At 37.8% G+C, this 15938-nt stretch overlaps 1 protein-coding gene across 3 annotated transcripts in view; it reads left to right on the top strand.

The window, feature by feature from the left end:
• LOC120531012 (coiled-coil domain-containing protein 27-like) overlaps positions 1–15938 on the top strand; it is a 45013-nt gene that overhangs the window by 7591 nt on the left and 21484 nt on the right. For all 3 annotated transcript variants that reach the window (XM_039755928.1, XM_039755927.1, XM_039755929.1), the window contains 4 exons: positions 1839–2002; positions 3295–3456; positions 4240–4464; positions 9473–9653. In XM_039755928.1, the coding sequence (XP_039611862.1) occupies positions 1839–2002; positions 3295–3456; positions 4240–4464; positions 9473–9653 (732 nt within the window). The remainder of the gene's footprint in view (positions 1–1838; positions 2003–3294; positions 3457–4239; positions 4465–9472; positions 9654–15938) is intronic.

Genomic DNA, 15938 nt, shown 5'->3' with positions numbered 1-15938 from the left:
GGTTGGAAAGTGGTGACATGTTGCCTGTTGGATGAGCATGCAAGTACAACTTTCACAGTACTGGGTCCAAATGACTATTACTTCTACAACTACTGCAAAGTTTGGATGCTGTTTAATATGTGCAGGCACCTTTTATAGCATGTAGTGATGTCACTGGTCACACAATTAATACATAACATGCTTATCACCTCACAGTGTTCTGTACCTCCAAAAATACAGCACCAATAAAAAGAAAATTCTCAAAATGTTGTCAAAATGATGTCACCAAAATAACAAAATATAAGCAAATGTTAAAAAAATGAATAAGACCTTCCTAGCAGTAAACTTAACATTAAGAACAAATTATGAGTGTGTTGCTGACACACCTGGAGGGAAATAGGGAGCTAGAGACAATGCAGAAGAAAGAGAGAGAAATATGTGGCCTCTGTGGAAGCATTCAGTGAATTCCCAGGAAACTGGAACAGGTATAACAGTAGGTGCCAGGGATACTTGTTCCACTATCAAGACTGAAAAAGTACACAGGCTACAAACAACTTGCTGAGCAGGTGGAAATGCAGTGTTATTATTTGGAAAGTATGTCTAGGTCTCTCCAAAACTTTACTGACCATCCATTTAGGGGCAAACAAAGGGCAACTAAAGAAATGCACTTGAGACCAGGGCGTTTAAGGGACGCTAAAGGCTCAGAGTGTAGGGATAACTAAATTGGCCTGCGATTAATTAATCTAGGTGTGTTTGTGATTGTGCCCTGCAAAATACTGCTTCTGCATTGTATTCAGTGCTACCAGGATAGACTCCTTGCACCTTAAGAACACAGCGATTTCAGAAAATGGGTGGATGGGGAGGTGAAATGGGCAAGAGAAACACTGAAAAATAATAATTCATACTAAAACAGGCAAACACACTAATATGGGAATCAGTGATTAGTATGTTGTAACTGGATGAAGAATTGTTTCAAAATATTACTCTGGTCCACTCTGGGACCTTACTTAACAGGTAGACAGACAATTTTGCACTAGTATGAACCCTTTACCAAGTTATATAATCCATCAGATGATTATATTATTGCCAAAAACCTTTCCTGTACATGTTTTGAGTTATCTGACTGGTTGTGCCTTCTGAACAATGGGCAAGAATACTCCGTTCCCCTTATGAAGATCTAAGGATGGCGCAGTCATCCATTGCATTGCAACCATGAATAAGCAAATTCATTGCCACTCTTCTTTGCTGCTTATAATTTTATTTTTTACTTTTATTTAATTAAATTAATTGTAGGCAGAATGTGTGGCCACTTCTGCTTATAAAGACCAATGAAAAACCTCAAGGTATAACAAGATTAATTAGAATGCCTCTGATTAGTCTTAGGATCCTTGAAATGGAGAATATTGCTGTTGGTCCTAACGAGCTACAGGATCCATCACTGAAATGCACATTAAGATTTCACTCCTACTTTAGAATTTCCATTCAAGAAGCAAACATGAGATCTTTCTGCCTACAACTGATGAGTACAGTTCCCTCTATCACATTTTGAGGACCTTTTAGTTTTTTTCTGGCTTGTGGTTCTGTCATAAATATCAATATTGATTTGCTATGTGAAGAACATCTTAAGCAGAACTTCACTCATATCAACAAGAAGTGTAAGATCTTAGATTTTCTTGATGTTTCTTAGGATTTGCTTAACTTTTGCCTATACAGACTGAGTTGGCAACTGCACACTGATTCAAGGAAGTTTAATAATCTTGTAAATAGCTAATGCCTTTGTTTTGAAGAGTATTTACTGAAAGCTCAGCCACTGAAGGTAAGAATGCATTCCACTGAAAGAATAAATATTTGCTCTGCAGGCTTCAAGTTCTTCACCTCCCAAACTAGGAATGACCTTACCTCTAGTAACTCAGCAGAAGAGCCTAGGCGAGAAAATCTTGTTAATACAGGTTTCACAAACCAGAGCCAACAGAATGGAGAAGCTGGGAAAATGCCATGGTACCTTGCACTCCTACAGGAAAAGGTAATCAAATATCTTTCCATATAATACTAACTTAAGTATGTAGTACTAGGGTGTTGTACCGTGTTAGCCATTATGAATGTAGAGAAAAGCCAAGCAAAATGAAACCTTTTATTGGCTAACTAAAAAGATTACAATATGCAAGTTTTTGAGGCAACTCAGGCCCCTTCTTCAGGCAAGATGTAATCATGTAATCATCTTGCCTGAAGAAGGGGCCTGAGTTGCCTCGAAAGCTTGCATATTGTAATCTTGTTAGTTAGCCACTAAAAAGTGTCACTTTGCTTGGCTTCTCACTACATTCATAATGGCGGTACAACTCCCTAGTACTGAAATGAGCTTTAAATGGTTCAGAAATGTATTTAAATAAGAATCTTATTTAAAAATACCTACATAGAAAATACATCCATTCATCCATCCATCCATTTTCTCACCCGCTGAATCCGAACACAGGGTCACAGGGGTCTGCTGGAGCCAATCCCAGCCAACACGGGGCACAAGGCAGGAACCAATCCTGGGCAGGGTGCCAACCCACAGCAGGACACACACAAACACACCAAACACACACTAGGGCCAATTTAGAATCGCCAATCCACCTAAATAGAAAATACAGCTGATGGAAGATCAATCTTTTCAAGCCTAGGTGCAGTCTGCAGGGGACTTGCCAATTTCTTTGGGAATTCAGATGTCTTGTAAGGGTATATTCTTCTTCGTATGTTGTTTCACTTTTCTAAGTGAATCATGCATCCCAAAATGAAAGCCTCACTTCATGTGAAATGAACAATTATTACATGAATAATCAACATGAATAAATTCCAAAACGCATTTATAACAACCTGGTTTTTGTTAGCATTCTTAAAGAATGATACAAGATTCAAGTCAGTAAAGATAGAGTTTAAATCAGTCTATAGAAGTCATTTAAAAAATACACAAGATGGTGTTTGAGGATAGTTTCAAAAGGTCCTGAGTGCTGGCTTGTTTAATCAGTGTTAGCTCACACAAGTTAGACTTGTATTTGCAGTTCAAGCTCCTATTTTAATATATTATTTATTCATAGAATTTAAATTTTTTATTCTTCATATGGTATAGTTCTATGGTAATACACTTTCAAAGTTAATCTTTTATAATACCTACAAATAATTTCTCATTTTTTCATTTTGTATTATATATGAATATGAGCCCTTGTCTAACAAATCCACATTCATATGGTAAAAGCTGCCCTACTCTTTAGTAAAGCCTAAGTGATATTCTTACCATGTCCACATTCCTGATACTGTATATGTTTTTTTCTTTACCAGGAACAGAGTTTACTGGCAATGGGTGAAGAAATTAACCGACTCTCTACCTATGAGACTGAATGCTCAAAGCTTGAAGGAGTGACCATTGCTCTTCAGAACAAATTATCTGAGTTGACCCATCAGCTCAACTTGTCTGAAAACAATGAGGTCATCAAGCACCAGGTCAGTGCTCCCATTGGTGACAGCATACTTTTTTGAAATCCTGGTTTCTGGCATCTCTAATGTCTTTTATTTTATTATAGCAATTCATTACACAGTATGAATGCAGAAATAATGGAAAAGTCTAAACACCATTTATTGGATTTGGAAGCTTTGTTACTTATAAAAACATGACTGATTTATTATAAGTGCTTTTAAACTCTTATGATTATGAAATACAAAGAATTAAAACACTGACAAAATGTGTAATGCATAACAAAATGTCTGGAATTGTTTTAATTTTCATCCATATGGAAGCTTTATTTATTTCACTTTAAGCACTGTATACAATGATTCTTCATTTAAGCACTGACTACTGTATATTGTTTTCTTTGTGAAATTGGACTTATTTCTTTTACACAACCTTATTTTTATTTACATTTTTTTATAAACATAAACCTCGACTCATAAATTTTAAATTAAAGTAGATACATGGATATATGTAAGGTAACTTGAGAAATGACCCGCCATTAGAGATATGGGAAGATAGACATACATAGGCTTAAAGAGTGGACAAAACCAATTACTGAATAACATTATTTTACAATTCAAGTAACCTATTAGGGTCACTAGTTGAATTATGAATTTGAAGGATTTAACTAAAAAAGATACAAATGTACTTAATGAAGATAAATGGAGGGAAATAAAAAAGAATTCAGTTTTCATACTAATGGAAAAAATGTAATTCACTGATTAAACTGAAAACTGAATTACATTACTTTGTAAATTCGTCTAATCTGTTTATAGGAACAATTGATCCTTCAATTGCAAGAAGAAATCAGGGATCTGAAGAATTCAGAAGCAGAGACTTCAAGGAAAGATGAATTCATTGCAGAGTTACGAGAAGAGATTGAAAGACTAAAAGAAGAGGCAACGAAGTGGAAAATGTTGTCAGACTGCTCTAATGGAATTCAAAATATGAGATCAGTGCAGGATATGGTCAGCAATACCTGGAAAACAACTCCGAACCTGGTAAGCAAAATTAGTTTTGTACTAAATATGCACTTTTTAAATTAATTGATAGAGGATGTGATCCTCATGTTATTTGGGCTATTGGTACATATTGCAGCAGGATCAGGTATACTGTAAGTGATGAAGGAGCCCCAGAGAGTTTGGCAGCCCATTGTAAACTCCCACACTCCTTCACTCACAGTGACCCTGGTAATCCCAAAGGGCATGTCTTTGACCTAAGGACGGAAAACATGTAAACCCCACAAAGATGATACCCAAGCCATGAATTTGAATTGGGTCATAAGAAGTGGTGTCGAGAGGATGTTTTGGCTTTGTAGGCTTAAGCCCCTGATCTGTTGTGCCAAGCTTATGATCTTTTTGGCCTTTTATTATTAAACTCCTCTGCTCATTATTGTCTTATGTGACTATCAACATTCATGATGCCCCAAGCAGGGCCAAGGCTCCTTGATAATATATCCATTCATCCATTATCCAACCCGCTACATCCTAACACAGGGTCACAGGGGTCTGCTGGAGCCAATCCCAGCCAACACAGGGTGGAAGGCAGGAAACAAACCCCAGGCAGGGCGCCAGCCCACCGCAGGGCACACACACACGGGACAATTTAGAAACACCAATGCACCTAACCTGCATGTCTTTGGACTGTGGAGGAAACCCTCGCAGACACGGGAAGAACATGCAAACTCCACGTAGGGAGCACCCAGGAAGCGGACCCAGGGCTCCTAACTGTGAGGCAACAGCAGTACCCACTGCGCGACCATGCTGACCTTGATGATATATGTGAATATCAATTTATCCATCCATCCATTATCCAACCTGCCATATCCTAACTACAGGGTCACGGGGGGTCTGCTGGAGCCAATCCCAGCCAACACAGGGAGCAAGGCAGGAAATAAACCCAGGGCAGGGCACTAGCCCACCGCAGGGCACACACATACACACACACACCAAGCACACACTAGGGACAATTTAGAATCATCAATGCACCTAACCTGCATGTCTTTGGACTGTGGGAGGAAACCGGAGCACAGGGGAGAACATGCAAACTCCATGCAGGGAGGACCGGGGAAGCGACCCACTGTGCCACCGTGCCACCTATATCAATCTATATCAATTTTTATATATTTGTAATGTACTTTTATTACTATTCCTTTTCTTCTTTTTTAACTCTTATGCCTTACACTGAGTCGACACCTCCTTCAATTTTGTTGTTCTTTCGTAAAAGTAACAATGACAATAAAGTTCTATCTATCTATCTATCTATCTATCTATCTATCTATCTATCTATCTATCTATCTATCTATGTCTTTGAAACACCAGAAGTGGTAATTAATTCTGCTTGTGTAATTGACAGTTTTAAATGTTATTTTGTCAGCCTTAAGTTTTATGTATTTCAATGTACAGTATACAACATTACACATTTATTTCAAAACAAATTAAATTACTGGAAATGCATTTCTGAGTTGGCAGTTGAATTGAAATACACTAAGTTAAATTCAGCTCAGAGCTCTGATTATAGATAGATAGATAGATAGATAGATAGATAGATAGATAGATAGATAGATAGATAGATATGAAAGGCACTATATGATAGATAGATAGATAGATAGATAGATAGATAGATAGATAGATAGATAGATAGATAGATAGATAGATAGATAGATAGGTACTTTATTAATCCCAAGGGAAAATTGATTAGTATAATTCTTAACTCTGTCTTTCCATCCATTTATTTTTTAATCTCATTATATCAGCAGCAGAGGATATCTTAGCATTTTACACAATGCACATTGGACAGCACTCCATTGCAGAGCACACTTATTCATGTTTGTCCAACCTGAAGCTGTCCAGAGTCTGTCTAGCCTGATCTTGTTATTTCACTCTTTGTATTTTAAAAATGTTATAATAGTTTTGATGAGAACTGACCATTCAACCCAAAAAAGCTCACCAATCCTATTGAGCTAATTTCTCCAAAATAACTTCAGCTCAAGTTTTGAATGTCCTAACTATCTATTTAGGTAGATAGGATCATTTACTATCTACCACAATAGTTTGTAATTTATTCCACGTGCCTCTAGTTCTGTCACTGGAGAAAATGTCTCCATTTGTGTCCCTGTGTTCATTTTGTAAATCTCACTTTAAAATAATAGATGGCATCTACCATTATAATTCTCTTATCTCTCTATTATAAAAGGAAATTCTGAGACGAGACATTCTCGGAGATAGTTTCAACTCCTGCAAGACATAATTTCAGGTCCTGCGAGACGAGACTTTTTGCCAAGAGATTTTGACAAGTCCTGCCCTCCTCTTAAACATTTACAACCATGCCCATGGTCCACTCACTTCTCATTCATGTGTATCCTATTGTTAGACACAGTTCCTCCTCTCTCAGCTCCAAGCGGGGTCTGAAATAAAAGACAGAGAGTAGAAGACAGAGTAGAACATCGTAAAGAGGTTCAAAAACGTTGGCACAATACACATGCAGAGCAGGTTAGAGATTGTGAAAGTACTAAAATTCGAAAGTCACAAAAAACTGATAGTAAAGGTCGCATTAGTGCTAACATATGGAAATTATCACTCGGTGAAATAACAGAACAGTGAAAAGAGATTGAATATATGGACATAGGAGATATGACAGAAGTATGGAGATATTGTTCAGCTTTAAACTTTAAGTCAGAGATTGTAGATTATCTAATTCGTGTTGCCATCAGGGAAAAGTAGTGCTTCTTCCCAATGAAGAAATGTATCCGCAAGAATTAAAAGATTTGTTGTTTGGTGAAAGTGAAATCCACATACATAAGCGGCAGAGACGCGAAGTGGCGTTTGTGAGCAAAGCAAGCAGGGGGCAGAGCCCTCTAGTTTTCTGTAAACTGGAAAGGTCAAGCTCCTTCAGTCTCTCCTCATAACTTACACAGTACCACACAGTTCTGGGATCAGTCCTGTTACTCTTTCCTGGACTTGCTGCTGCAATGCTATGTACTTTTTATAATAAAGAGACTAAAATTGAAAACAGTACTACAGAATGGGCCTCACCAGAGCGTTATATACTGTTGATTCAGAAAGTATTCAGACCACTTAATTTTTTCACATTTTGCAATGTTGCAGCCTTGTGCTAAAATCATTTGATTAATTTTTTCCCTATATCAAGCAACACTCAATACCCCACAATGACAAAGCAAAAACAGGATCATAGATTTTTTTTTAATAAATTAAATATAAAAAATGAAATATCACATTTACACAGGTAATCACACCCTTTCTTCAGTACTTAGTTGAAGCACATTTGACAGCAATTATGGCCTGGAATTTTCTGAGGTATGACGTGACAAAATTCTCACAACTGGATTTGAGAATTATCTGTCATTCATTATCTTCAGATCCCCTTGAGCAATGTCAGGTTGGATGGAGACTATCATTTGACTGCTGATGTTCAATTTAGTTTAAGTCTGGTATTTGGCTAGGCAACTCAGGAACATTTCCAGAGTTGTTCCTAAGCCATCCCTGTGTTGCCTTTGCTTTGTGCTAGGCTCACTCTCTTCTTGGAAGGTGAACCTTCAGCCCAGTCTGAGGTCTAGAGCACTCTTGTGCAGGTTTTTCCCAAGTATCACATCTGTGCTGTGCTCTGTTCAGCTTATCCTCAACCCTGTCTAGTCCCTCAGTCCTTGCTGTTGAAAAACTACCCCACGGCATAATGTTGGCACCACAATGCTTCACTATTGGAATGGTATTGCCCAGGTGATTGGAGATGCCTGGATTCTCCCAGACATGATGGTAATCTTGGTTTCATAAGACTAGAGAATCTTGTTTCCCACAGTCTCAGAGTGCCATTTTGCAAACTACAAGGGGGACGTTATGTGTGTTTTACTGAGGAACACCTTGTGCCTGGCCACTGTGCAATACTTTCCAGATTAGTGGAGTGTTGCAATGGTGGTTGTTCCTCTGGAAGTTTCTCCCGTTTTCACATAGGCTCTGTGATTGACTATTAGGTTCTTGGTCACTACTCTTATCTTGACCCTTATCTCACAATTGCTTAATTTGGCTAGGTGGCCAACTCTAGAAGGGGTTGTGGTTGTTCCAAACTTCTTTCAATTACAAATAATGAAAGCAACTGTGTTCCTGAGAACCTACAAAGCTGTAATTTTATTGTAGCATGAAGGCAATTTCTTCAACCTCATGGTTTGGTTTTTACTCTGATGCACAGTGTCAGCTGTGGAACCTTATATACTGTAGATGGGTGTGTGCCTATCCTAATCATGTCCAATCAGTTGAACTGACCACATGTGGACTCCAAACAAGATGAAAAACCTCTCAATGATGATTAATAGAATAGGATGCATTGCAGTCAAATTTCAAGTGTTATAGAAAAGGGTCAGAAAATTTGCGTCAATGTGATATTTATTTTTAGCAAATTTACATAAATCTCTAAAATCCTGTTTTTGTTTGGTCTTTTTGAGGTATTAAGCATTGCTTGATCTCTGGAAAAAATTAATTTAAGCTATTTTAACCCAAGACAGCAAAATAGCAAAATCTGGAAAAATTAAGGAGTATGAATAGTTTCTGAATCTGCTGTATATTAAGAATAATCTCCCTTGACTGGTACTCCACATTTGGGCTATAGAAACTAACATTACATTGGCTTTCTTAATCTCCTCAGCATGCTATCTGGAAGTAGTTAGTAGTTTAAGTCTACTTCTATCACTTCCAGAGTGTACAACCCTCCTATTTCAGATGTACACTGATTACGTCATTGCTGTTTCATTAGCATATTGCAATTCTAATTAAAGCTTATCTAAAATTCAACTTTAATTTCTTATTAGGGTCAGGAGAAGGTAGTACTCTCATCCATATTAAAATAACTCCTGTGAAAAAGGAACTTTTAAGAAAAAAAAGACCACTACCACCTCTTTGCTGAAGCCCACATTCAAATACACATCAGTTTTTGCTTTTTACTTTTATCCTATTAGAGTACAGTTGATATTCAGGCACAGTATGTAACCATTTTTTACAGAGCACCAAAATTAACCTAGAAGACCTGGTGGTAAAGAATGCATTCCCTGTTGAATTTGAAATGGTTTACACTGAAGATGGTACAGAGTTTGGAGAAGAATGTTTAATAGACCTGGAAACAACCAATAAGAAACTCATGCAGCAGCTGGAGAAACTGCAGAAGAAATATTCAATTTCAACAGGTAAGAAACATACAACAGGGTTTTTTAAAAATTTTATTAGTTATATCATTAAGTATATACTGACACCATGGTGGCGCGTTTGCTGACAACTGTAGATAGAAGAGCATAGTATATGTATAAGAAGAACAAAAAAAAGAAGAGAAAGTCTAAAGTTATTAGCTTAACTTCAGACATTTACAACGTTCTCAAATCTGCCTAATCTAATTCAGGGTATATGGGGGTCTGAGCCTATATATTGTAGGTGGCAAAGCAGTACCATAATATTTTAAAAAAGAATAGTACTATTGCAATTTTTACTGTATGTTCAATAATGCAGCTGACAACATGAGATACAAAGGAGACCCTTTTTTTATCAGGTTACCTCACAGTATACACTACCAAGTTAAATAGCACACACATCATTGTACAGCAGCCTAATAAGGCACATTATATCACACACAGAGGAAATGTCACACGGAGGAATTTCCTCATATAATACATTACAAGAACCAGACCTAGAGTGGGTACCATTTCATGACTGAAATCAGTCAAATACACACAAACGGCTAGTTTAGAATTCACATTTAAACTAATTTGCATGTCCTTGGGATGTGGGAGCAAAATGCAATACTCATAAAAAAGCACACGCAAACACTGGAGACCACATAAACTCTGGACACTGTATGCTAGATTGAGAATGCAGTGCATACATCTTGCTAAATTAGCTCCTGCAGTTTAAACTTTTCTACACAATTCTACCTAAAATCCTATTAAGAGCTAAAACATATAAAACATTGTATTACATTATGAACAATAGCCAGGTTTTGTAATATTCTCTTATCAACAAAAAAGTGCTTTCAGTTCCATTACTTTAGACACTGTCTGTAGAGTTGTCTGTTACTGGTAATACTACATATTACAGGCACTTTATACCAGATAACATCATTAGTTAATAATTTACCGGCATATAGAAGCCTACATTATACACTAAAAACAGTATTACACTTAACAAGATGTTCAATTAAAGGATTTATTTGCAACTGTAACCTGCAATACCTTGCAAGTATCTGAGTGCCTGGAACTTGCATTGACTCTCAGACACCATGACCCATCCAAAATGAGCTTGGCCATCCCAATCTTAACAGTCCTCATTTCTTTTTAGGAAGTGGTGTACTGAATTACTATCACATTCAGTTTATTTTAATTGGGTCAGGATTCTTCATGAGTTAAACATGCCTTTTAAGGAGTTTTTATAAATTTGATTTCTTTAATATTTACATTATTTATTGTTTCATTTTATGTTGCCTTCATATTGATGATGTCATGCTGCATTTAACGTTCCATTTCTTATCCAAGTTATGCCACGTTTTGCTTTGCACGTGTCAAAAGGTAATGTGGGTTACATATACAGTAATTTTGTTTGTACTTTAAAATAAAGGAAAAACATCTTCAAAAAGTATTTATAAAAGACTGTAGAATTTTATATTTCTGATTAAGCACTGTAGGCAATGATTTCTGTTTTGTCCTTTAAATGAAACTCAGCCAATCTTTTGAAATTGCTTTTCCTAGACAATGATTTTTGTTTAACATATTCAACTTTGGCCACTTTAGGAACATTTTACTACTAATTCACCTTTTCTCAAGACAAGATGCTCTCCCAGGCCATATATTGTGTCTGAACACATCATGCACAAAGTTTGTTGAGTTGAGACTTGTAATAGCTGTCATGTAGGAGACCATGTTTTCAGTATTCGGGCAGATCTCGACTAGCAGCAGTTCCGGAGTCCCCATCCAGTGAGCACCACTTTGCATTGACTCCAAAACGTTATGTTCTGCCAACTTCCTTATTGCTTTTCCATGCACTGAGAATATTAAAGTTTAATCTTTTATGTGTGTTTTATATCCTACCATGTATACGGGTAAGCAGTCAAAGATTAAGAAAAAATAACAAATGCTTTATTTAGATTACGCTTTCATCCAAATTTATGTGCAAAGTACAGCTGCATAGAGAAATGGCAGGTTACGGCAAGAGCCACAAGGTCACAAAGTTGTGGTGGACTGTCCTTATTTGAAGGCTATATGAGGGCCTACTGTTGTCTAATGAAATGTTTACGTCATTCACAGCTCATTATTTAGCAATGAGTGTGTATTTTTCTTCAGTTGTAGAGAATGTCTTCCCCGTCCTCATGAGCCCACAACACAGTCCAAATGCACAAGTACAATATTCCTCTTTTTCTTCTCTTCTCCTCCACTCGTCCTCAGTAAACTTTGTCCACCTTCCACCAGACTCTGGCTCACCGAGTACTGTCCGCTGGCCCCTTATATAAGGCACCCGTAAGTGCTTCAGGTGCTCGTTGGTCAACTTCTGGCAGCACTTCCAGGTGTGGCAGAAGAACTACCCACACAGGCTCAGGAACAGCTCCAGCACCCCCTGGCTGCACCTGCAGATCCCAACAGGGCTGTAGACACCTCCATCTCCTATGAAGCCTTGCAGGAGTCCGAGGCACCACTGCCACCCATGAGGGCTGCCATAAGAACACTTTCTTATTTTAAGAAGGTATAAAATTTATCCATCATGTAATATTCAAATGTAACTTAGTTAACTGATTTGAAAGTTGGAAGGTTTCCTACTATTTACTTATTTTATCAACAGATATCATAGTTTTGTTTCTTAAATATTTTGCTACAGTGTGACATGCGACAGATACTTGCTCAGACTGCTACACTGCTGTTTGTATAGGCAGGCACAACCGCAGCCATGTACACTATGGTTTAATTGCTCATGCTGACTATGGAGGATATGTTTGCCAACAGGAGTGTCTTTTGGGAGTGTAAAAGAGGAAAATACTGAATACAACTTTAAATAACCCATCTCAACCTAAATCTGAAACAGTGAACTAACATGTAATTGAAATTATATAGAGTATTTGTCTATCTGTTTTAAGGATTGACGACATGTAAATGAAAGTTGCTTTGTACAGGACCTATTATAGCATTTATTGATCCATCTATCCTCTAAACAGGCTTATCTAAGGCAGAGGGCAGCTGGAGCCTATCCCAGCAAGCTATGGGTGCACACAGGAACAGCCTCTGGACAGGACGCCAGCACACACATGTACAGATACATTAGGGGATGCTTTAGCGTCACCAGCTCACCTAACCTGCATATATTTGGACTGTGGAAGGAAATCGGAGTAAACTCATCTAGAGACCCACATGCAAACTCCATGCATGAGACTAATTACTATGAGACAGCAGAGCTAGTGCTGCATCACCATGCACCTAATTCATTGGTTAACATATTTACCTTAATTGTGGCCTTGCAAATTGAAGAAAAATAGCTGTTATTTGAGATTTGTTTTAGTAACATAGTGCGTCTCGTTTAGGGAAGTTTCATATTCATTACTGTATGTTCTGAAACATCACTCAGGAACTTGACCAAATTTACATGGTGATTAGGCGATGAATATTCAGAAAAGTAATTGTTAAGCCATACATAGTTACTGGGAGGTGATGGAGGTGTCTAAAAGTGAGTGCATGAACATATACATTTAACTTAATTTGAGATTTTAAAAGGAACTTGGTGTGGGACCTGTCATACGTATAGTTTTCCAAATCCATTTTTTTGTGCTATTGGAATTTTTGTTGATTAATAATCACTAAGACAGCCATCGAGGACGATGCTATAATAATGTGGGATTAATCCAGTGAATCGGCAAGGCTCCTACTTTATTTATCTTACCTTTCTCTGTTGTAAGAGACAGGTCTCCAGCCTTTAGACTTATATCAATGTAGCTGAGGCACACTTGTGTTAAGAAACCGAATAATACAATTTATTGATAAACACATGGATTAAACAAATATGATAACTGCATATGTTGACATACAAGTCTGGACACAGACAGACAAACATATAAGATATACTCTGGATGTTTACTGGTATTTACAGTTCTACTTGATCTTGGCAAAGATCAATAGTTTTATGATGCTAATCCTTTATGGATGATGTCTGATGTTGTGTGGAATTGTTGCTTTATTGTTGCTCTGGATTCATGTGGGGGATTCTTCATTCATTGGACTGCACTCTTTCTCTTTGCTGCTTCATCCTTGTCAGTACTGTGCTGCCATCTTGCCTTCTGCTGTCTTTTGCAACTTCTTAGACAAAAGACATTAGTTATTCTGGCCAAAAAGATTATATGCTGATGTTCCCTTCTTGAAGTAATGGCTGCTTCTAAGCAGACAGAGCTCAGTACTTAGCTTGGCAGACTAGACCTCTGCTCTGAGGCTACCAAAGGGAAAGGTTTGTTGGCTTCAGCTCTCCAGGCAAGAGGCTTATAGCTTTTAGGTTCTGATATCAGGATTCAGATGTTTTCAGTCATTTTGGAGAGTTTCCTCTCCCTGAGAGATTCCTGAGGGAGTTCATTAAGTGTCCAGCAAATACCCCAGCGAGAGAAAGAGAGAGATAAAGATTCTTCAGGTTGGTGCAGAGAAGTTTAAAGAAAGGTTGAACATTCTGCTGATTGGATTAAAGTCACTTCCAATAACAAAATAAGTATCTTCTAATAGGTTGTTTCTTCTGTCCATCTTAGTTGTCATCCCTTCAATTATAAATCTTTGCCCTTGCTTGACTCTATTTCACACCTTCTGGCTCAAGAGGTCTGCAGAGGAGCCTCTGAAGAGATGTCAGGTCATCTCTGATTTACACCTTTGTTATCAGATGAAGTCCAGGCTGATCCTGGTACAAATGGTAGTTCAGTCACTTAGATTTGAATGCAAGTGGGGGCTTTGTGGAGCCTTTGTCCCTGTTAAATCTGCTTTCTTAACAGGCCTAGTGTACCATGAAAGCAATGCTCACTTTGTCCTACAGTGCATATGCAGTTTTTGCCTTTCTAGTGTATGTAAAATTTTTGTATGAAATCTAAGCAAAGTTTTACACAAGAGATCCATGGACTATAATAAAGTGAGTCAGCAGTGAGGGAGATTAAGTGGCACCTTTGCAACTGATAGTCCAAGACCTGTACCACTAGACTACGCTGCCTGCACAACTGCCATTACTTACAGGCTAGACCAACATCAAAATATAACCAGATGGCTTAACAAAATCTATTCTCATGGGGTACTTTTGCATTTCCTAAGTTTAACAAATGCGCACACACACACACAGAATTCAACCATACCCACACTAAGGCGCTGATTAATAGTAATTCCTGTACAGCCAATTTATCTTCTGTTCTCCATTTGCAGACTAACTGGCTTTGGCCTAACCATACCAGACAGGGGTGCACAGTTGCCATCCAGAAATTGGAGGTTGACACACCATGGCTACTGAAATTGGTGCCTTACCTTTTAAGTTACTGTTCACTATTAGAGGCGTCCCACCTCAGACACTAACCCTGAGGGAACAAAGTAGCTGTCTATGCACACCAGGAGGCCATTATGATGTGCAGACAAAGTATAGAAATTTAAACCAGAGCAATGATTATTAATATAGGATAATTAAAGCAAAAAATAATAAAAGCCACAAATATTATACATAAAGTAATAAATAATAATAGTCTGGTTGTAAAGCCCTAATTACAGCCTTGTTCTAAAGTCAAAAAGCTTAAGCAGTTCTCTCTGTAAGGATAAGGAAGCTGAAAAAAAAAAGTGTCTATCTATGCAGGAAAGCAAAAGAAGAAGAGAGAAAATCTTATCTTTTAGGCTGTTCATCTTTATTCAGAACACATTTCTTTCACGATCTTCAAATCAAAAACTTTGTCAAACAGAACCTGCCTGATTTTCTTCATCTCCCACCTTCCTCTATGCTGGAAAAAATATTGCTCAGTCTCGAGGACTCAGACAGTATTTCTGCAATATATAAAAATATTTTACAGTCCCTCCCTTTCAAAGATCCAAGAGGACAATGGGAATAGGATCTCTCACTCAACATATCAGAAAAGGAGTGGAAGGTAGCAATGCAGAGAATTCACTCGAGCTCCATGTGCACAAAACATACAATTATTCAACTCAAAATTATATATCGAGCACATCTGTCTCGCTTGAAATTGTCCAAAATGTTTCCAGGGTAAGATCCAACCTGCGAACGCTGCAATCAAGTTCCAGCCTCTCTGGGTCACATGTTTTGGGCCTGCACCAAATTAACATCATTCTGGACAAAAACTTTTAAGTGCCTTTCTGACAGCCTTGGTGTCACAATCCCTCACAATCCACTAACAGCTGTGTTTGGGGTTCTTCCAGATGGGCTTAAAGTGGAGAAGGACAAACAAACTGTGATTGCCTTCACTACACTGTTGGCACGCAGACTTA

Source organism: Polypterus senegalus, chromosome 6 (genome assembly GCF_016835505.1).
Source record: "Polypterus senegalus isolate Bchr_013 chromosome 6, ASM1683550v1, whole genome shotgun sequence".
NCBI lineage: Eukaryota > Metazoa > Chordata > Cladistia > Polypteriformes > Polypteridae > Polypterus > Polypterus senegalus.
Note: the sequence above shows the minus strand (reverse complement) of the source record. Positions and strands in the feature narration are given on the sequence as shown.